General features: G+C 38.0%; 1 protein-coding gene across 1 annotated transcript in view; it reads left to right on the forward strand.

The window, feature by feature from the left end:
* The window catches only part of SLC30A9 (solute carrier family 30 member 9), an 88,182-nt gene that overhangs the window by 2,817 nt on the left and 61,316 nt on the right, over nucleotides 1-24,049 (forward strand). The window contains exons 2-3 of the mRNA XM_070372336.1: nucleotides 9,707-9,859; nucleotides 23,362-23,424. Coding sequence (XP_070228437.1) covers nucleotides 9,707-9,859; nucleotides 23,362-23,424 — 216 coding nt within the window. The remainder of the gene's footprint in view (nucleotides 1-9,706; nucleotides 9,860-23,361; nucleotides 23,425-24,049) is intronic.

The following is a 24,049-nucleotide window of genomic DNA, read 5'->3' on the forward strand; positions in this document are numbered from 1 at the left end:
ACACTTTAAGACCCTTTCTTCAGAAAACTTATTTTTCTCTAAAGGTGATTGGTCAGGAGCCACCCTCCAAAAGCATTAGATAAAGTTGCATTCCTACAGAGCAAACGTGTGGTGGGCTATAACAAGAAAAAGAATTAACTCAGGGGTCCCAGGTTACAAACATTAAAGCTACTACTTACACCAATTATATTAATCAATACACTGCCAGGGACACAGCAGGTAAGGGATATGGAAACTTAGCAGCAAACATTGGCCCAACAAGTGAAAATCCCTTCACCAATACAATTTTTTTTTTTTTTTTTTTTTTCACCAATACAATTTCTAATCAATCTTTTAACTGCTCAAAGGAATCTGTATTTAGACAGTTTAGAACATCTCATACCTCTCACAGTTGGGAGGCTCTGAGCAATCACATGTGGCTGGAAAAACCTATTCAGGCAGGCTAGAGGACTTCCAAAGGAGTTTGTAGGTTGAAACACTGTCACACCCAGGAATTATTAACTGGAGCTGTAAGCTAACTCTTTTTTCAGAGAGAGGTAGTGGGGGACAGCCCCCAGTAAAGTCAGAGGTGTAGGTGAAAGCACAAAGCAGAAAGTAGGCAGACTCTGGTTTTGGGGGTAGATGCTCGAGAATTTCCAGGGGGACTCCTGAGGCTCGATTACGCCGAGCCTCCTTCCTCATGACCTTTGTCATGGGTGGAGCTCCTCACGCTGGCTCCTGGCAGTGATAGAATTCCAGTTGAGGTATTCCAGATCCTGAAAGATGATGCTGTGGAAAGTGCTGCACTCAATATGCAATATGCACTCAGTATGCAATATGCCGGCTCCCGGCATCGTAAACATTTAAAGGCAACAAGGAGAACAATATTCGAGGGCGGTTCTGTCTGAAAGAAATATAATGTGTATCATGTATGTAATTTTGATAGCCGTATTTTAAAAAGTAAAAACAGATGAAATTAATTTTGTTAATATAGTTTATCCAGTATATTCAAAGTATTTCAATATTATGATCAGTATAAAAATTATTGAGGTATTTTACTTTATCTTTTTGAACTGTTTCTGGAGTCCAGTGTGTATTTTACACTTACAGCACATGTTCAGACTATCCACATTTAAGGTACTCAGTGAACAGTGACTTCTGGGCAGTGCAGATATAGAATTAGTATTCCTAATTTATAAAGAATTTTTACAAGCCCAGTAGAAAAATGGGCAAAGGAGATGAATGCATTCATAAGGGCATTCGAGTGACCAATAAAAATGCAAAAATGTTCCATATTTACTAATAAGTATAGAAATACAAATCTAAAGAGTTTACTACTAATTGCTTTCACATTAGCTAAGTTTTTCATAGTGATACTCCATATTGAGGGTGCAGGAAAGCAGAAACTCTTACTACTAACTGGGACACGTAGTTAGTTGGTCAGTGTTTTGGAGGTCAGTTATTCCTTGTACTAAAAAGAACCTTAAAGTTCTGTGCCTTCTTACCCAGCAGTTCTACTTAAAGGGATTTGCTTTCAAGAAATAACCAGATACATACTAAAGTGTGCACACAAGTTTATTATTAATAGTAATAAATAGGTAACACAGTTATGAAGAGTATATTACAGTTATGAAAAGTATATGGTATAATAAATACACCATATTTGGGTATATTTATTAAGGGCTGGTGATAGATGCAGCTGTTAAAAAAATATAATTTAGAAGAATATTTAGTGACTTGGGAAAATGTTCTTGATGTATATGTCTCACCTGTTTTTCATGTATTTGTACCTTGCCTCATTGACAAGGATTTGAGGTGGGGGGATACTCCCTTAACGACTACAAATCAATAGATGCAGGCTTTTGCTGAAATCCAAGATTAATAAAAGTATTGTTTTTACATAAAAAGATAGAAATTAACCTTTGTATTTTTAGATTTTGGTCTGTAATGTGCTGGTACTACCACATGAAAAGTAGAGTGGGGATTGAATCCCTTAAATAAGCAACAGGAACATTGACAGTTGTAAAAGACCATTTTGGCAGAGTGGCAGCAGGATTCTGTGTAGTTCAGGTTAGTGATAAGGTTGCCTGTGGAGTGAGGTTAGCCACAGCATGTGTTTCATGTGTAGGGTTTTTGTGAGTGAGGATCATTCAGGAAGAGGTATCAGGCATTGTAGCCGCTGATTGTGTTGTGCTGAACAAGACAGACTTTCCACCTTTTTTGGAAATGAGGAATGAGGAACATACCTAAACATTGTAAAAGAAGTAAGCCGAGTGGCAGTCTAGAAGCCTGCAGGGGCCATTTTATCATTTATGCTGGCCTGGGACTCCAGCTTTTCTAAGGAGGTGGTGACTGAACCAAGTCATGACAAATGAAAATCAGCAAGCCAGGTGAAGATCTGGGGCAAAGAGCAATCCAGGCAGAGAAGACCAGACTTATAGTATTCAGGAGCAGAAAGAAACATGCTTTGGCTGGAGTGTGGTTGGAAAGGGAGGGATGTGTGAAGTGAGATTTGAGAGGTATCAGGGAGACCCTGGTTCGATTCCTGGGTCAGGAAGATCTGCTGGAGAAGGGATCGGCTACCTACTCCAATATACTTGGGCATCCCTGGTGGCTCAGTTGGTAAAGAATCCGCCTGCAATGCTGGATACCTGGGTTCAATGCCTGGGTTGGGAAGATCCCCTGGAGAAGGGAAAGGCTACCCATTCCAGTATTCTGGCTTGGAGAAGGTCATGGACTGTAATCCATGGGGTCGCAAGAGTCGGATATGATGGAGCAACTTTCACTTTCATAGCCTTTTGGGCCATAGGTTTAAGGGGCCAGAAAAGGAAATGTTTTAAAAATATCATTCTGACTAATGTTGGATTGGAAAGGGGAAAGGAATAAGGAGATCAGTAGAGGGTTATTAGAGTTAGCCACACAAAGAAGATTGTAGTTGGGCCATGGTACTTAGTAATGGAGATCAGTTCAGTCGCTCAGTATGTCTGACTCTTTGCAACCCCATGGACTGCAGCATGCCAGGCTTTCCTGTACATCACCAGCTCCTGGAGCTTGCTTAAACTCATGTTCATTGAGTTAGTGATGCCATCCAACCATCTCATCCTCTGTCGTCCCCTTCTCCTGCCTTCAATCTTTCCCAGCATCAGGGTCTTTTCCAGTGAGTCAGTTCTTCACATCAGGTGGCCAAAGTATTGGGGTTTTGGCTTTAGCATCCGTCTTTCCGATGAATATTCTGAGAACCCCATGAACAGTATGAAAAGGCAATGGAGATGGAGAGATGCAGATGATTTTGAGGCATACTTTGGGATATAAATTATAGTGTGATAATACAGGTAGAGCATTTAGGACAGTGGCACTTGGTGAATCCTTAATATATTAAATATTCGCCCCCCCCTTTCTAAGAAAAAATTAAGAATTAAGCAAGGAAGTAGAGTTGTGTGCCAAGATGCAGTGCAGAAAGTTGCATATTCTTTACATACGCAAAAAAAAAAAAAGGATTCCTGGTTGCTTAGTCTGTTCTGGTGAAAAATCACATCAGCACTAGTCCTGAAGGTTGAGCTAACTGGTGTAAGTCACCAGGCAGTCCTTTTGCTTGCCTGATGATTAGACCTGAAAGGGATTTTCCTGCATTTTATTTTGCTCGCTGAAAGTATAAAAGTAAACTAGAGACAATCATTGTGCTCCTATTAGCAGAAATAATGTTAGAAGTGATTTAACAGTGCATATATTTTTAATTTAAAATTTTAGGCGTTGGGGAAAATACAGAAAAATATTAAGATATAGAGTAAAAATTATGCATAATCCAGATGCATAATCCATTTAATAGTTGAAATCAACCTGTATTTTGCTTGTTTTTAAAAATGCAGCATTATGGTTCAGTTATACACACACACATATATTATCAGATTCTTTCCCATTGTATGTTATTACAAGTTATTGAATATAGTTCCCTGTCTTATACGGTAGGTCCTTGTTTATTTTATGTATAAAAAGTTAGTCGCCCAGGTCTGACTGTTTATGACCCCGTGGACTGTAGCCCACCAGGCTCCTCTGTCGTGGGAATCTCCATGCAGGAATACTGGAGTGGGTTGTCATTTCCAGGGGATCTTCCTGACCTAGGGATCGAACCTGGGTGGATTTCCTGCTTTGCAGGCAGATTCTTTACTGTCTGACACACCAGGTGTGTATGTTAATCCCAAGGTCCTAATTTACCTCCTTTGGTAACTAGAGCTTCCCTTGTGGCTCAGCTGGTAAAGAATCCACCTGCAGTGCAGGAGACCTGGGTTCGACCCCTGGGTTGGGAAGATACCCTGGAGAAGGGAAAGGCTACCCACTCCAGTATTCTGGCCTGGAGAATCCCATCCACTGTATAGTCCATGGGGTCACAAAGAGTTGGACACGACTGAGTGACTTTCACTTTCACTTTGGTAACTACAGGTTTGTTTTCTATATCTGTTAGTCTGTTTCTGCTTTGTAAATAAGTTTATTTTCGTCATCTTTTTAGATTCCACACGTAAGCAATATGATATTTGTCTTTCTCTCTTTGACTTACTTCACGCAGTATGATAATGTCCAGGTCCATCCATCTGCAGTGGTCTCAAGTATAGAGACTGATCTCTGAAAGACTTAGGTACATGTTTATCTCTTGTCCTGAAACTAGCCTAAAGTAAAATACTTCAAACCATTAAGAAATCTTTTTGTTTTTTAGTTATTGTTATTGCAGAAGCAACACACATGGTAGATAGAATTGTCGGTTTGCCTGGCAGAAAGAGAGCTTTTTGTATTGTAGTCTGAAAAAGAAGGCCAAATTTCCTCCAAAAGCCAGAGTAAGTGGTAGGTGACAAAGCAGATTGGAGAGGACAAGGGGTGATCAGTACCAATGTCATTAGCAGCTGCAGAGACAGTAACAGTAAAATAAAAGCAGAGAAAAGTGATTGTTGCGGTTAGACAGATAAGATACCTAGCTCTGCAGTCTTGATGAAAAAACAACCCTTGTATATACAGCAATGAGAAGTTCCTTTTCCACGCCCATAGAGTAGTGAGCACTGAACTAAAGACTAATCTGTAGCTTAACATAGCTTATTTTAGAAGTCATCTTGAAGAGAGGGTATAAATGATGGGTAATATTTTTTTTACTATCTTTTTGCCTCCCAGAATTAATTAACAAATTCAGTAATTTATTCAACAGTTGAGTTTCTACTGCTGAATTTTAGGTATTCTGTGTATTTTATTGAGTCAAATGTTGTCCTATATATTCTGCAGTTTCCTTGCAGTTTGTCTTGTATTATGCCAAATATGTACGTTGAAAGTTGCTGATATCTGAAATTCTTCTAAAGTTAAAATTTAATAATTTTTTGAAACAGTGAACAAGGAAGCTAACAAGATTACTAGGGTAGTATCACAAGGACACAGGAGTTGGGAATTCCGTGGTGGTCCAGAGGCTAGGATTATTCACTTTCACTATCGAGAGTGAGGGTCTGATCCCTGATGAAACTAAGATCCCCATGCCTTGGAGCAAGTACGCTGGTGAGCTCTGGAGCCGTGTGCCCAACTAGAGAGCCTATGTGGCAGTGAAAGATCCTGTGTGATGCAACTAAAGCCCGACACAGCCAAATAAATAAATATTAAAAAACCCCTCAGTTATGGTTCAGTTCAGTCGCTCAGTCATGTCCGACTCTGTGACCCCATGGATCGCACAATGACAGGCCTCCCTGTCCATCACCAGCTCCCAGAGTTTACCCAAACTCATGTCCATTTAGTCGGTGATGCCATCCAACCATCTCATCCTCTGTCATCCCCTTCTCCTGCCTTCAATCTTCCCAGCATCAGGGTCTTTGCATATGAGTTAGTTCTTCACATCAGGTGGCCAAAGTATTGTAGTTTCAGCTTTAGCATCAGTCCTTCCAATGAATATTCAGGACTGATCTCCTTTAGGATGGACTGGTTGGATCTCCTTGCAGTCTAAGGGACTCTCGAGTCTTCTCCAACACCACAGTTCAAAAATATCAGTTCTTTGGCACTCAGCTTTCTTTATAGTCCAACTCTCACACCCATACATGACTACTGGAAAAACCATAGCCTTGACTAGACGGACCTTTGTTGGCAAAGTAGTGTCTCTGCTTTTTAATATGCTGTCTAGGTTGGTCATAACTTTCTTTCCAAGAAGTGTCTGTCTTTTAATTTCATGGCTGCAGTCACCATCTGCAGTGATTTTGGAGCCCCAAAAAATAAAGTCTGACACTGTTTCCACTGTTTCCCATCTGTAAGTGATGGGACCAGATACCATGATCTTAAGTTTTCTGAATATTGAGCATTAAACCAACTTTTTCACTCTCTTCTTTCACTTTCATCAAAAGGCTCTTTAGTTCTTCTTCATTTTCTGCCATAAGGGTGATGTCATCTGCATATCTGAGGTTATTGATATTTCTCCCCACAGTCTTGATTCTAGCTTGTGCTTCATCCAGCCCAGCGTGTCTCATAATGTTCTCTGCATATAAGTTAAATAAGCAGGGTGACAATATACAGCTTTGACGTACTCCTTTTCCTATTTGGAACTAGTCTGTTCCATGTCCTGTTCTAACTGTTGCTTCTTGACCTGCATACAAATTTTTCAAGAGGGAGGTCAAGTGGTCTGGTATTCCCATCTCTTTCAGAATTTTCCACAGTTTATTGTGATCCACTTAGTCAAAGGCTTTGGTATAGTCAATAAAGCAGAAATAGATGTTTTTCTGAAACTCTTTTGCTTTTTCGATGATCCAGCAGATGTTGGCAATTTGATCTCTGGTTCCTCTGCCTTTTCTAAAACCAGCTTGAACATCTGGAAGTTCATGGTTCATGTATTGCTGAAGCCTGGCTTGGAGAATTTTGAGCATTCCTTTACTAGTGTGTGAGATGAGTGCAATTGTGCGGTAGTTTGAGCATTCTTATTGCCAAATTCAGACTTAAATTGAAGAAAGTAGGGAAAATCACTAGATCATTCAGGTATGACCTAAATAAAATCTCTTACGATTAAACAGTGGAAGTGAGAAATAGACTTAAGGGACTAGATCTGATAAACAGAGTGCCTCATGAACTATGGACGGAGGTTCGTGACATTGTACAGGAGACAGGGATCAAGACCATCCCCAAAAAAAGAAATGCAAAAAGGCAAAATGGTTGTCTGAGGAGGTCTTACAAACTGCTGTGAAAAGAAGAGAAGCAAAAAAGTGAAGGAGAAAAGGAAAGATACACCCATTTGAATGCAGAGTTCCAAAGAATAGCAAGGAGAGATGAGAAAGCCTTCCTCAGTGATCAATGCAGAGAAATAGAGGAAAACAAGAGAATGGGAAAGATTAGAGATCTCAAGAAAATTAGAGATACCAAGGGAACATTTCATGGAAAGATGGGCTCAATAAAGGACAGAAATGGTATGGACCTAAGAGAAGCAGAAGATATTAAGAAGAGGTGGCAAGAATACATAGAGGAATTGTACAAAAAAGATCTTCACGACCCAGATAATCACAATGGTGTGATCACTGACTAGAGCCAGACATCCTGGAATGTGAAGTCAAGTGGGCCTTAGAAAGCATCACTATGAACAAAGCTAGTGGAGGTGATGGAGTTCCAGTTGAGCTATTTCAAATCCTGAAAGATGATGCTGTGAAAGTGCTGCACTCAATATGCCAGCAAATTTGGAAAACTCAGCAGTGGCCACAGGACTGGAAAAGGTCAGTTTTCATTCTAATCCCAAAGAAAGGCAATGCCAAAGAATGCTCAAACTACCGCACAGTTGCACTCTGTTTATGGTATGTGGACTGAATTAAGATCTGTTCACAGATATATAAAAATTACAACACTGGAAATTGAGAAAATTGAGATTATTGGAAGTTGAGGCTATTTTCATGATATTAAGATTTTTTTTTTTTTAACTTGCAATGGTGGTATAGCTATGTTTTATCTTTTAGAATTCATACTGAAAGTTTTATGAGTGAAATTATTTTATGTCTGAGATTTGCATCAAATTAATATGTAGATGAGATATTGGTGAGGTAGAGATACAATGAAGTTGTCCATGAATTGATAATTGTTGAAGCTAGGTAAGAAGTACATGTATGTTTATTGTACTGTTTTTTTCTACCTTTGTATATATTTAAAATTTTTTATAATAAAATATTTTTAAAATTCGGGAGAACTTTGAACAAGATCGAGGATCAAGTTACGAATATATTGTCATCTTCTGAGGCAAGACTTTTAGATTAGTAATCCCTCTTTAAACACCTTAGCACAATGTCTATAGAAGTATTTCATCAGTGGATTAAAAAAATGTTAGTGGTATATTGTTTTTGTTTGGTAATAATCACAAAAGATACTTTGAATAGGGCTGACAAGTCAGAACACCAGTGGTGGTGGTGGTGAAGATGCTTTCCTGGAGGGTGGTTTTCCAGGGAGAGTTTGCTTTAGCCTTTAGTGACATATTTATTTTAATATGAAAGAAGATACATTGTTATATTTGCTTTACTCAGCCTTTAATAAGTAGCATCAAAAAAAAAAAAAAAAAAAACCATACTGGGCCTTCAACAAATATTTGCCAAATGAAAGATTTAAGTTGGCATCAGGAAGTTTTTCAAGAAAACAAGTTCTAAGCCTGAAATTTGAGTGAATACTTAAGGCTGCCTTATGTCCCTCATGCTTTTCAGATTACCTTTGATATTCACAGTAATTGATGTTCCTGATGAATTCTCTGAGCCATTAAAAAAATATTTATTTTCTTTGATTTCAGAAGGCAATCTGCACATGCAAGTACATGAATTAACGTTTTGGGAAGATCATTATTAAGCAGTTAGAAAAGTTTGAACTCTTAAATGTTTAACTTGACTGTTTCTAATGATATAATTTCACTATTTTACCTAAATTTTAGAAAATGTATAAATTGCACCTAAACAAGGTTTTCAAGTTTCAGTCCTCAGCATAAAAAGTAACAGGGAGACAGGGTCACCCAAGAGTAGAGACAGATTTACTTTTCTACCACTTTGATGCAAATGTGGACTACATTTTTCTATTTCAGCCCTCCAAAGCCCACAATCAACCCAGATGTAGCAGCTAACGTGCTTTGTAATTAGACTTCTATTCTTCCCTCAATATATACTCATCATTATTATTCCTCATATACTGAGGAATCTCTCCAAATGTTGATTTATTTATCTGATTTTAAAAAATCAGTGACAGTATGACTGACTGATTCATATAATTCACATAGTGAATGTGAAATGGAAGAGGACCTAGTTTCAGCTAGCAGAGGGAAGACGCAATGTAATTTTGAGTAGAAAGCCCTCATGACCTTTCTCCTTTCAGAGTTCTTATTTTGAAAGGTATATTATGCCATTTTCTTTTAGCATGCAACCAACATACAAAATAAAGAGTACCTTTTATATGCCAAAGACCTTTCAGAATAGCTGAATAATATAAATGTTTATTTGACTTTATGTAATTAAAAAATTTCTATATAAATTTGCAAGTGAGAAAAGAAGCAATGTTATCTTTATGTTTCCTTTACAGAATATGGACGCTGTATACCTAAGGGCCGGTGAAACACCTGTACGGAAAGGGTGGCTTAACGTTGTGCATTTGGGTATTTAACAGAGTACAGATTTTACTGTTATTTTGTTCTCTTTCTAATCATAGGTAGGCTTTATTGGGTATAAAAATCCTTATTACTAGTTTGTTTGAAATTTAAATTTTTTTCTTTTAGAATGGCAGAGTTTAGTGACATTTGGAAGCTTTTCAAACAGTGTTCCATGCTGTACACTGAATCAAGTAAAGTTGTATTCCACAAATGTTCAGAAAGAAGGACAGGGATCACAATCTCAGAAAATGGAAAAAGTACCTTCATTTGATGAAGCAGGTATGTATAAATCTTTTAAAAAAGTTTTTTTCCCCCTGTATATGGGAATAGTTTGCATGAGATTGTTCCTTGAATGTTTGATAGAACTTATAAGTAAAACCATCTGAACTAGTGTGTTTTTCATGAGGAGCTAACTTAATTTCTTTTAATTTTTCTATTTCTTTTTGACTCGGTAAGTTCCATTTTTTTTCCAGTGATTTATCCACTTCAACTAAAATTTTAATTTATTGATATAAAGTTCATTATATTTTCTATATACATTTTAAAATAGCATATGTATTCTTTTTAATTTCATTCCTGGTGGTGGTTGTTTACTTGATTAATTTTGCCTGAGCTTTGTCAATTTTATTATTTTTACTAAGTGATAATTTTTTTACTTTCAATCTTTATATTGTATTTTTGTTTCCTATTTCATTAATTTCTACTCTTACTTAATTATATTCTCCTTTCTGCTTCCTTTGTATTTATTCTGTTATTCATTTTTAAGAAAAAGTATTTATTTGGCTGGGCTGGGTCTTAGTTGTGGCATGCGAGATTGCTGGTTGCAGCATGTGTCTTTTAGGTGTTGCATGCAGACTCTTAGTTGTAGCATGTGATCTAGTTTTTTGACCTGGGATCAGACCTGGGCCCCTGCACTGGAGCTTGGAGTCTTAGCCACTGACCACCAGGGAAGTCCCCTGTTAATCATTTTTAATGACCAGTTAGCTGTTTTGCTCATTAATCTTTAATTTTTAAATTGTTTTAGATCCTCATTAGTTATCTAATATAGTATTATATGTAATACTATATAGTAATATATATATGTCAATTCCAGTCTCCCAGTTTTCCTGTCCTTTGACTTCAAGCTTTTTTGTCCTAGTTTGATAATCTTTGTCTTTTAATGGAAGGTTTAGTCTGATTACATTTACTACAGTCGTTGATATATTTGGACATATTTCTGCCATTATATCATGTGCTTCCCTGTGTGTGTGTGTGTGTTTAATTTTTTTTGCCTCCTAATAAAATCTTAGTTTTCTTATTCCATTATCCTCTTACCCTCATATACACAACGTACACACGCTTGCTTGGGAGGTATATGCTTTATGTATGTGTTAAGTCTAAGGGTAATTGAAAAGTTTACTTTCCTTCTGAAACATACAAAGGGTTTGGAATGTTCACTGTGGTCGCCCATTCTCAACTTACATGTTATTTGCTGGCTGGTAGCTTGTATCTGTTCTCCTCTCTTTTCCTTCTCTAAAATTTATACCATTATTTGTTAAAATTTTTAATCTAATATCTTTGTTAACCATCTTTTCTTATGTCTCTGCTTTTCTATCTGATGTGTCGATACATCCTATAGAAATTTCTTTAGGTGAGACTCTTTCATGGTAAAGGCACATTTAATACATAGCTTATTCCATTGTCTTTTGGCTGACACTGTTAGTGCTGAGAAGTCAGATATCATACCTTTGTTTTCATGTCTTTTCTGTTTGCTTTTAAAATTTAACTTTATTTTGAAAGTCTTTTTCTTTGGTGTAAAGTTTAGTTTTACTATAAATGAGTGAGGTATTACCTTGCCTGAGATTTGTTGGGCTTCCTGGATCTGAGAATTGTTTTTCTACAATTCTGGAATTCTGCAGTTCTCTGTCACTATTGCTGGGCTTCCCCAGTGGCTCAGCGGTAAAGAATCTGCCTACAGTGCAAGAGCCATAGGAGATCTGGGTTCCATTCCTATGTCAGGAAGATCCCCTGGAGGAGGGCATGGCAGCCCACTCCAGTATTCTTGCCTGGAGAACACTATGGACAGAGGAGCCTGGTGGGCCTCGGTCCATAGGGTTGCAAGCAGTCTGACACAGATGAACTGACTTAGCATGCGTCCCTTGAGGTGTGTATTATTACCGCTTCTCAACTCTCTCTTGGCCTTTGGAACTCTATTAAGAAATCTGAAATGTTTACTGCATAATTTTTCATGTCTCTAAACCTCTCTGACATACTTTGTATTTCTTTATCTTTCTGGCCTGACACCTGGATTATTTTCTTAAGTCTACATAGTATACTAATTTTCTCTGAGTAGTTGCCTCTAATCTGCTGGCTGGTACCATGTTGGGCTTTTTATTTCTAATGATTGTATTTTTCATTTCTAGAAATAGTGTATTTTTATTTTTCAGCTTGCTTGGTTGGTCTCTTGTGTGTTTTCAAACTTGTCTTTTATTAGACATTAAACATAGCTATTTTTATATTCTATGAAAATTCTGCTATCTGAAATATTTTGGTTTTATTGTATTACCTTTTTCCTTCATTTCCAGCTTTCATTCATGATGATCTGTTTTTAAACTGAGAATTGTTCATTTTCCATGTAGTTTAATATCTTTGAACTATTTGATGTCTCTGATTGAGAATGTGTTCCTGCATAGAGAGTTTGCATTTGCCTCTCTTAGCTGCTGGGGATACAACTTGGGACCACATTAAATTAAATCGTCAGCTTAAGATTTTTGGACCATGTTAGCAGTATGAATTCAGACTGTAAATTTGTGTGAGCTGCCTTATCCCTAAGATTTCCAGTGGAGTTTTTTCTTCTCCACTACTTAACACGCAAGTCAGGGCAGGCTTACTTCCTTGCTGACTCCTTTTCTGTGTTTTTTCTTGTTGTTGTGTAATCTCTCAGTTGTGTCCGACTCTTTGCAACCCCATGGAATGTAGCCTGCCAGCCTCCTCTGTTCATGGGATTCTCCAGGCAAGAATACTGGAGCGGGTTGCCATTTTCTTCTTCAGGGGATCTTCCCAACCCAGGTATCAAACCCTAGGCATCTCCTACATTCGCAGGCAGATTCTTTACCACTGAGCCATCAGGGAAGCCCCATATGTGTTTTATAGGTCACAGTTATGCCTTGTCTACCTTTGTTTCTGGATATCTCCTGTTACCAGAATTCTAGAGAATTCTGCTAGAGATGGAGACTCTAAGAGGAGATACCCAGAAACAAAGCTAGACACTTGGCGTAACTGTAGAAATAGAACCTCAAAGAGTGTAAGGGTCAACAGAAATCATCAGGGAAGAAACTTTGGTGTGCTCTCTTATTCTATAGAGATCCTGCTTTCCCTTCATTTTTGCCCCCTTCAGATCATTTTGCTAGCTTAGGAATGCATTTGAAAAGATACTTTTTCAGGATATCTAGTCCACTTTGCGGCATTAAAAAGAAGTCTGTATTTATTCATTAATTTATTGAAGAAGTATTTATTGAGCACTTTTTATATAGCAGCACATGAGAATGAGTTTATATTTTTTATTACTGAAACAGAAAATTAAGCAAAAAAAGTACAGTAAGTACTGTGGTGGAAGAAGTGCTGTGTGCTGGAGGGACACCTGGGTCTTGAGTGGCTGGGGACGGTTTCCATAGGGAAGTGCTATCTGATTAGTGACCTGAGAGTAGGTATTGGTGTGATGAATGGTGGGAAGAAAAGATAACACTGCAAGTAGTTCATTGTGATCAGACTAGTGAGTAGAGCACCTCATGGTGGGGTTGGTAGTTTTGAAAGGGGTGAAACTCAAGAGGTAAACAGTAATCAGATCAGGGTTTTGTTCAGGAGTGTGGACTGTTTCAGAGGCAGTGGGAATCTGTTGGAATATTTTGAGAAGAGGAAGCACTTAATCATATTTAAGATTTTAGAAAGATAACTAGATGCAGACTGGAAAACAGATTGCAGAGGAAGGAACTGAAAACAGATGTGAATCAGGCTCTAGACTAGGCTAATGGCAATGAGTTTCTTAAGGGGGTAGGCGAGTGCAAGAAATTTAGGAGCTGAATAATCGACTTGACTGAATTTGGTGGACTAAAAGAGAGAGTCAGTAAAGGACAGTGCATGGTTATTGGATTTGACTGGGCTTTTGTATTGGTGATTTCATTGACTTCTAAAAGTAGAAATACCAAGGCTGGAATGTGTATTAATGAGAAGTTGAGGGCTCAGTCTTGGATGTCTGAACTCTAGGTGCCTCTGGGGCATTCTAACAGATGATGACTAGTAGGCAGTTGTTGTACTACTTTTCTACTGTGAGACATCATCTCTTTGGCTGGATTGCTGCAGTAGCCTCTCTGGGCTCCTTGGTTCCACTCTCACTTTATCACTATATTTTAGTCAAACCATTTTTCTTTTAGTTCTTAGAAAATAAGAAAATACCAAGCTTGTTCTTGTTACAGGGTGTTTGTTCTAGTTGCTTTAACTTTCCATGATGCCCTTCTTCATCTGGCTGACCCTTTTTGGTAATTTATATCTTACATGACATGTCAACTCTGCACACCCAGTCAGTCCTTGATATTACAGTAATTTTAATTCTCTGTGTGGACATCACTTATTACTAACTGATATTTTCAGTATCTGTATTATTTATTTTTTCCCCTTGTTTCCAAACCTCATCATAGCAGGAACTTCAGTGCTTAGCTGCTGCTAAGTTGCTTCAGTTGTGTCCGACTCTGTGCGACCCCATAGACGGCAGCCCACCAGGCTCCCCCATCCCTGGGATTCTCCAGGCAAGAACACTGGAATGGGTTGCCATTTCCTTCTCCAGTGCATGAAAGTGAAAAGTGAAAGGGAAGTCTGTCAGTTGTGCCCGACTTTTAGCGACCCCATTGACTGCAGCCCACCAGGCTCCTCCATCCTTGGGATTTTCCAGGCAAGAGTACTGGAGTGGGGTGCGGTTGCCTTCTCTGTCAGTGCTTAGAGTAGTTTGCTTATAGTTCAGTTCATTGCAGTTGCTCAGTCATGTCTGACTCTTTGCGACCCCATGAACCGCAGGCACGCCAGGCCTCCCTGTCCATCACCAACTCCCGGAGTCCACCCAAACCCATGTCCATTGAGTTGGTGATGCCATCCAACCATCTCATCCTCTCTCGTCCCCTTCTCCTCCTGCCCTCAATCTTTCCCAGCAACAGGGTCTTTTCCAATGAGTCAGCTCTCCACATGAGGTGGCCAAAGTATTGGAGTTTCAGCTTCAACATCAGTCCTTCCAATTAACACCCAGGACTGATCTCTTTCAGAAAGGACTGGTTGGATCTTCTTGCAGTCCAAGGAACTCTCAAGAGTCTTCTCCAACACCACAGTTCAAAAGCATCAATTCTTCTGTGCTCAGCTTTCTTTATAGTCCCAACTCTCACATCCATACATGACCACTGGAAAAACCATAGCCTTGACTAGATGGACCTTTGTTGGCAAAGTAATGTCTGCTTTTAGTAGGGGTTTAATAAATTTTGTAAATGAGTAAATGCATAGAGTTCTAACCTGGGGATAAAGATTTAGGAGTTTTTAGCTATATCCAGGTGGTAACTGAAGTCATAAGTGTGTTTGAGACAGTACAGGGGGATAGTTTAGATTGGGGAGGTAAGAGCTAGTCTGAAATCCCCAGTGAGTAAGGGACAGGTGGAAGAGGAGAAGCTTGCAAAGAATAGTTGAGGAGGAACAGCCTGGAGAAGGAGGAGAAAAGCCAAGGAGAGGATGGTGTTAGGAGAAGAGTGTTTGAAGAATAATAAACATTTCAAGACCATCTTTCCTTTAGTTGGATGTCTTTCACAGGAAAGATTTTACAGATTCCTTGAGAAATCTGTGTTTATGTTTATCTAGGGAAAGAGCCAGAGAAGGCAGTGGCACCCCACTCCAGTACTCTTGTCTGGAGAATCCCATGTACGGAGGAGCCTGGTAGGCTACAGTCCATGGGGTCTCGAAGAGTTGGACACGACTGAGCGACTTCACTTTCACTTTTCACTTTCATGCATTGGATAAGGAAATGGCAACCCACTCCAGTGTTCTTGCCTGGAGAATCCCAGGGATGGGGGAGCCTGGTGGGCTGCCGTCAGTGGGGTCGCACAGAGTCTGACATGCCGGAAGCGACTTAGCAGCAGCAGGGAAAGAGCAAATTAGCCAAGAGGGCGGTGGTCAGGCTCTCTCGCCCCCACACCCTCTCACTCTTGCCCCACGTTTTGTAAATAATGATTATGTAACAGCTGAGATCACTTATAGCACTGTGCATGCACGTGACAAGGTAACCACTTGGCCACAGGCTACCATGCTTTTGTTTTGTATGCATGTATATATAATCTCCAGCTGAAAAAGCCCTTGGGGCTACGTTATGGTTGCATTATGGTGGTGAGGCTGTGAGGACCCTCACAGACCCACAGCTGTGTACGCTGGGTCAATCACGAGAGAACACAGCGTGTCTGCTGCTGCTACGGCTGCTGTGCCAGCCCGGAGAGAATAAACACGTCTGCAGTTTCTACGGCTCTTCTAGTTTTCTTCCAGCCTCTTAGCTCGCACCTTACCTACCCTGGGTTCAGTGAACAGTGTGCACGGTGAGATACTGCAGGACAGTTTATCATGCCTGTTTTTCATCCTTTTCCCCAAGCCGCATCCTCTTTTTGGGCTTATTATCCAGTTTTAGTGAGTTTCTTCTCTTTTCCTTGTGATGAAGAACTGCTGGGGTAAATATTGAGAGTCTGGTATTAGAGGATGAAGGAATGGAGAGGATCATGAGTCCCTAAGTTCCAGAAATAAGCATATTTATTTAGAACATTGAGAAGAAACGGGTCGTGGAATAATGTAATTAAAGGTAAAACATGTTATAATGCTATTGTGAGGTGAACATTGACTCAGGCAAAGATATTTAATGTTGGTTCTACTTTACAGAATGCTTGAAATTGAAATCTGTGACTCAGTTTATTTTTTCTCTGCTGACTTGTGAAATTTAAATATTAGTTTATTGTATTATATTAGGACTACATTGTTTACTGATGGTTTTATTTTGGGCTTAATTTTTCAGAATCTTCTTAGGCGAGATTAGACCTTGTTAGGCATCAGATTGGAGAAGGAAATGGCAACCCAGTCCAGTATTCTTATCTGGAGAATCCCATGGACAGAGAAGCCTGGCAGGCTGCAGTCCATGGGGTTGCAAGAGTTGGACACAGCTTTGCGACTAAACTACCAGCCATCAGATAGACAGCAAGTAATTGCTTGATTGAAAGATAATTTGTATATTTAAGAGTTTGAGATTGACTTTTGAATAATTCAAATCACATGATAAAGTCAGAAACAGCTTATTAAGAGGCAGAGACTTGCTAAGGAATCGTTAAGTTTTTAAGGAGCATTCAGATGTTTTAAATTTTAGTAAAATCAGTTTTAATTTTGCTAATGACAGCAGATGTGTGGCAAACAGCCAGGGCTTGAGCTTAAAACAAAATGTCTGGAGATATTCATGGATAGCATGTCTCGTTGCTTATTGAAATCATCAAGATTCTACTCCAGGGATCCAGTGTAAATTTATTAAGATGTGGTATGTAAAAAAAGTATTCCTATATGTGTTTGAGCTTTTTACTAGCATTTCTTGTTTGTGAGTCTTAACACTATATATTTAGTAATATCTAGACAGTTTGTGCTAAGAAGAAGATCCAAAAATATCAGTATTAGAGCACCTCATTTTATGTGATTTGTTTGAATGACTTTCATCATTGTAGAAAGAACGGCTGTCTGTGAAATTTTAAATAGTAGATTTCAGTTGTTCATACACTAGATGAGTGTTGAAAGCTTAATATTCCACTACCCCATCCCTTCACTTTTATCTGCCCAGGGCTCTATTCCCCAAAACAAAATTTTAAGTAATTGATAAACATAGATTCTGTAGATAAAGATGCTTTAGAATTTGTTTGCTGTATAGCCAGACAGAAATAAAATATCAGTCATTTAACTGATCAGTGTCAAATATTGGAAGCCATAGTTACTAATTAAATAGAAGTGTTTTTAGGCCTCTTTTTTGTTTGTTTTTAACCAGTGTGTCATTATAACTTACTTAGAATCTGATGAACAGTAAAAATAAAGCCTTTTTGGATTTTCTGTATATGTTTTAGTTATGAAAACATAATATACCATGTAAGTCATTTTCCCAGTGGCTTTCCCTGAAAAATAATTGAGAAATATACTAAATATTACAGGTAAGATTTTTTTGCTTATATTTAGAAGAGAGTTTTGTTTTTGATAAATGAATAAATAGGCACAATAGAATAAGTGCCTATTCTGTTGATATTTAATTTATACATAAGAGCGTTAAAAGAAGGTAAATCAATGGATTGGCAGAAATTTGGATCAGATAGCAATAGCATTGTTGAAAGAATACTCTGAGGTAACCATTCAACTTCTCACTTACTGGTGTGATAGACTGAATATACAAAGAGAAAACTGAAGAAGTAAGTGGACTCAAAAAAAGATATGTCCAAGAATTGAAACAGAAGATACTGGCCTCTGGGTTTGTAAGCAGGCACTGGCAGCCAGAAGTTTGGCTCATTTGTGATAATGGATCTGTAAGTGCTACATGCATAGCCAGACTCAGACTGTGAATTTACCCATCCATCCTCCTATAGGAGGCTGAAGCTAGCCTCTTCTATTTGTCATCTGGGGCTCTGTGTTATAGGAGGCTGTAGGGTAGGTGGAGGCAGCAGAAAGAACAGGAACTTAAACCTTTTTGCTGGCTGGCATACTAAACTGGAGCATAGTTATTTCACAGTGGCAGTGTGAGATCTGGTTCAGGACAGAAGGGTCGGATTGAGTTTTGGACAATAGATCATGAAGAGGAGAGTGAAACGATATATCCTATTCAGAATAAGACTGCAAACTCCAAAATTTAGAAGTACAGGAAGGGTCATATTGTAATATATAAGTTAATGAAATCAATGTATTATATATACCTTAACTTTGTGTCAATATATCTCAGTAAAAAATGCACAAAGAATTCTAACACAAGAAAGCCAACAAAATCAACAATCAAATATGAATTAACTCCAGATAATTTTAAAATAAGAGCACAAATTGCTTCAAATAAGTTTAATATCCTCAAAAGAATAAATGAAGTACTCATATTTTGAAATACAAACTGACAGAAATAAAAGCATAAGAAGTAGATCTGGACGAGCCAATGAGAATGCCTAGAAATGAAAGTGTGGTCATTAAAATAAGAATATAGTATATTGAATGGCTATAGTCAAGTAGAGAATTAGTAAATTGAAATTCATTCTGAACGTGCATAAGAAAGTAAAAAGATTTTCCAAAAAAATGAAAAAGCTTTTGAAAGGCATGAAGCTTTAGCCTATATTCAACAGGCATTTCAGAGAGAGGATGGAGAAATTATATATAAAGAGATAATGGATGAGAATTTTTCAGAATTTGAGAAAATGAATCTTCAGATCAAAAGTACACTTTTAGTACTAAACAGGATAAATGAAAAGAAATCCATAGATTTCAAAACGGAAAAAGAAACAACCTAACTTAGCTTCCAAAAAGTCAGGCTGTTGTTAGTACAATTGTTATTACTCTTTTGAAGTAGACTTTTTATCTGCAACAATATACAGAAAATAAAGGAGGAATGATTTGAAGTACTGTCCATGAAATGGTCAGAGGAAAAATAAGTGTTCCCTAGAATTTTACATGGTCTAAATAATCACTGGGGCTTTAGAAGGATTATATCATCTAATAAGTTCAATCTTATGGGCTCTTGGGCTTCCCAGGTAGCACTAATAGTAAAGAATCCACCTGCCAATGCAGGAGATGAAGGTTCAGTCCCTGGGTTGGGAAGATCCCCTGGGGAAGGAAATGGCTACCCACTTCAGTATTCTTGCCTGGAGAATTCCACAGACAGAGAATCCTGGCAGACTACAGTTCATGCGGTCGCGAAGAGTTGGACGCAACTGAGCGCGCAAATAATCATTCCAGGGGAAAGGCAAAATAACATTTCACATGTAAAGATGACTTATCATTTACTACTAAACCACCCATATTAAAAAAAACACAACTATTCAAATACGTGTTTCTTACAGATTGCAGAGTAAACTCAGGCAAAGAAGGGTTGGGACAATGAAGAGCAAGAAATAGTTTAAATGTGTTAGTAAAGTTATTGATAGTAAAAGTAAACTTTATATTAAATGCTGAAATTTTAGAGTAGTAAGATAAAAGAAATTTCAGTGGTTCAGATATTTTTCTTGTTTAGAGGAAGGTAGAGATGGTGAATAACCTTACAGATGATTAGAGAGATTGACAGGAAAGCATGTATGTTAAATTTCTAAATGGAATCATGAAAACAGTAGAACTTTAATCTTGTAAATTCAAAAACCAGCAGGTGGGGTGAGAGGAGAATATAGAAAATTTTATCAATTTTATCAATCTAACAGATGGCCAGAAAGGCAAAAATAAAGGCAAGAAAAAAAAAAGGATGGTAAACCAAAGACGGACAGTAAGGTGGCAGAAGTCTGGTGATGCCTATCATTTATATAGATGCATATTCTAAATATGTAGAAACGATTATTTTCCCTATTTCATTACTTCTACCTCTATAAAAATAAAATCATTATTTTATTTTTGATAAATAATGATTCCTTGATTCCGTTCTCTTTTCCAGCTCTTACTGAAAGTCCAGATACTGCTTTCACTGTCTCATCTCCCTTTCTCACCTCTACCTGTTGCTTCCATCACTACTCTTTCTGCTGAAACTGCTGTTGTCAAAAGGTTACCAGTGATCTCCACATTGCTGATCCAGTTTTCACTTCTGTCCTCTTTTCCTGAAAACATACAAATATCAACTTATAAACCAAATATTATTTTAAATATAGAGGCAGTGTAGGAAAGTGGTTAAAAGAATAGACTAATAAAATGACTTGGGTTTTAATCCTGACTGTGCTTCCATATTTAAAATACTAGCTATGTGACTTTGAGGCAAGTTCCAAATAAGATGAATAAGATGAAGATAATAATAGTACTTACCTCAGAGCAGCTTTGTGAGGATTAAGCGAAATAATGCATGTCAAGGACATAGTACTGTGTATGGCACATGGTAAGTAGTTAGTAAATGTAAGCTCTTAATAGGCTCAAAAATGTTATTTTATTATTGAATGAGGGTATAAATATAATAAGGGAAGATATTTTAAGGATGAGGTTTTTATTACAAACTACTTGATACATGTATAAGAATATATGTAATCAACACCTATAATTTACCACCTAACCTTGTAATTTACCACCTAACCTGACTTTGCATTTTTGATCACATTCTTGTTATTCTTAATACTTCTTTTCATAGTTCCTTTCACCCTTTGTATCCATGTGACTGTCCTGAATTTTGTGTTTCCGTCTCTTGAGTAAGAAAAAAGAAATAGATTTAGACAATTGTATATGTCCTTAATTGTTTAGCTTAGTTTATTGTGATAGTTTATTGTATGCTTCTGTGATTTATTTTTTCATTAAAATTTTTTGCCATGATTTATCTTAATTGTATATGTGTCTGGTTCATTAATTTTCATTGAGATAATTACAGCATATACTTTTGGGGGCTCTTGTGTGAATTAAATGAGTTGATGCACATTAAGTGCTTAAATAATGCTTGCAGTTACCTTAATAGTAAAGGTGCAAAGAAAGATAGCCATTATTATGTTTTTTCTTCTTTATTGATGTACAAAATGCTGCTGAATGAATATAACATGGTTTCTTTATTTGTTCTCATGCCTGTGGACGTTTGGGTTGTTTCCAGTTTGAAACAGCAGAACACAGCACTGCTTTGAATGCTCATCTTTTTATGCCCTTGTACAAGTTTCTGTGTGCCGAGTATGTTGACCTAGAAATAGAATTGCTAAATTGTAGGTTATGCTTGTGTTCAGCTACATTGAAAGTGAAAGTGAAGTCACTCAGTTGTGTCCGACTCTTTGCGACCCCATGGACACCAGGCTCCTCCATCCATGGGATTTTCTAGGCAAGAGTACTGGAGTGGGTTGCCATTTCCTTCTCCAGGGAACTTCCTGACCCAGGGATCGAACCCAGGTCTCCCGCATTGTAGCAGACGCTTTACCATCTGAGCCACTTTAGATAATGCCAGTTTGGTTATCCCTGTTTGTCTTTCAGCCAGTAGTGTATGACTTGCCATTGCTCCATACCCTTGCCAACGTTAGGGTTATCATATTTCTCATATTTCATAATCCAGTGGTTGTTAAATGGCATCTTGTGATTTCATTTGGATTCTGTTAATAACGAGGCTATCATCTCTTCACATGTTTATTAGTTATTTGCATTTCCTGTGCAAGTTTGTTCTTGTATTCTGCCCCTTTCTGTCTTTCTCTTAACACATTTGGAGGAATTCTTAAGTATTCTTCATACTTATCCTTTGTTGATTGTATTTGTTGGAAATACAGTCGCCGGGTTTGCAGCTTGCTTTTCTCTATATATTGTCTGTTAATCATGCATGCATGCTAAGTTGCCTCAGTCATGTCCTATTCTTTGCGACCCGATGGACTGTAGCCGGCCAGGCTCTTCTGTCCATGGGACTTCCCAGGCAAGAATACTGGAGTGGGTTGCCATTTCCTCCTCCAGGGGATCTTCCCAACCTAGAAATTGAACCTTCACCCCTTGCGTCTCCAGCACTGGCAGGTGGATTTTTTACCACTAGTGCCACCTAATCATATAAATACCTTAGTCTTTAATCATTAATTTTCCTGGAATTGGTTATGGTATGAGGTAGATTACAGTTTCATTTTATTAAATGTTTTTTGAAGTGGGGGAGGGTTGTACCGTTGTTCCAATAACCATTTAATAGTCATCCTTTCTTCATTGAAGAGCATCTCTAGAACAGTTTGGGGGTGGAAAAATCAACAGCATGTGCCCTTGTTTTGTTCCTTGTTTTAAAGGGTTGCGTCTAAATTTTTACCATTGAATACAGTGTTTGTTACAGGTTTGCTTTACCCTCCAAGGAAATTCCTTTTGTGCTAATTTTTCTTAAAAAGGTTTGAAACTTGCATGGGTGCTGTATTTTAAGTGCTTTTTGGTTAGCTCCTGAAATGCTTCTACAGTTTTTTTCCTTCGATCTGTTAATGAGAGGAATTAATAGATTTTCTAATGTTTAACTGGGCTTCCCTGGGAGCTCAGTAGTAAAGAACCCTCCCTGCCAGTGCAGGAGATGCAGGTTCAATCCCTGGGTCAGAAAGACCCTCAGGCGAAGGAAATGGCAATCTGCTCCAGAATTCTTGCCTGGGAGATCCCCTGGACGGAGGAGCCTGGCGGGCTATAGTCCATGGAGTTGCAGAAGAGTCAGACGTGACTCAGCAACTAAACAACAATGTTTAACTACTCTTTCATTCCTAAAATAAATCCTCGGATTTATCTTGGTCTGTGATATATTATCTTTTTTATACATTGCCAGATTGGAAAATCCCATGGACAGAGGAGCCTGGTAGGCTGCAGTCCATGGGGTTGCTAAGAGTCTGATATGACTGAGTGACTTCACTTTCACTTTCCACTTTCATGCATTGGAGAAGGAAATGGCAACCCACTTCAGTGTTCTTGGCTGGAGAATCCCAGGGACGTGGAGCCTGGTGGGCTGCCGTCTATGGGGTCGCACAGAGTCGGACACGACTGAAGCGACTTAGCAGCAGCAGCAGCAGATTGTTTTAGCAAATGTTAATTAAGTTTATAGGGTTTATATGAAAACAGCTACTTAAAATAACTTTTAATCTTTACAGCAGAAAATATGGGTGCAGAACTGAAAGCTCCAATTATTAAGCAAGAACCTCTCCAAGTAAGAGGTAAATATATTTTATTCTGTTTTTTATTATAAAGGTGTTTTGAATTAAATATATAAAATTAGTTTATATAGATATCTTTATGGTTATAAAGGTGTATTCATTTTTACTTTTAAAAAAATATATTGACCATAAGGATTTGTTCTATTTATAAACTAATTTTCTACTGAAATTTGCATTCTGGTCATAAATTTTATGGTAATTGTTATTTTCAAAAGCCCAAAGAAAGTAAAGGCAAATAAAAAAGGTTTTATCATTTTTAGAAAAGTAATGTGATTAATAAGGAACTAGAGGCCAATACCTGTGGCATGTTGAAATCGAGATAGTTTGGACATTCTTGATTTCCATTTCTAGGAGTGATTAAGTAATGAAGGAATTCTTGTTTGCAGTTCTCTTCTTTATAATTGGGCTATGGCTCCCATGTCCAAAGTAGCATATTTCATGGAGGTACTAATTCTGTGAGTAGGATCACCATGGCTTTGGCGTCAGACAAAAGTAAATTCAGTTTGTAGCTTTAGCATGTACCAGCTTTATGGCTTTGAGCAGTTCACTTGATTTTTCTGAGTCATAGTTTTCTCCTCTATGGTGGTGCTGAGAATGGGACTTCTTTTTTATAGGATAACTTTGG

Source organism: Bos mutus, chromosome 6, assembly GCF_027580195.1.
Source record: "Bos mutus isolate GX-2022 chromosome 6, NWIPB_WYAK_1.1, whole genome shotgun sequence".
Taxonomy (NCBI): Eukaryota; Metazoa; Chordata; class Mammalia; order Artiodactyla; family Bovidae; genus Bos; species Bos mutus.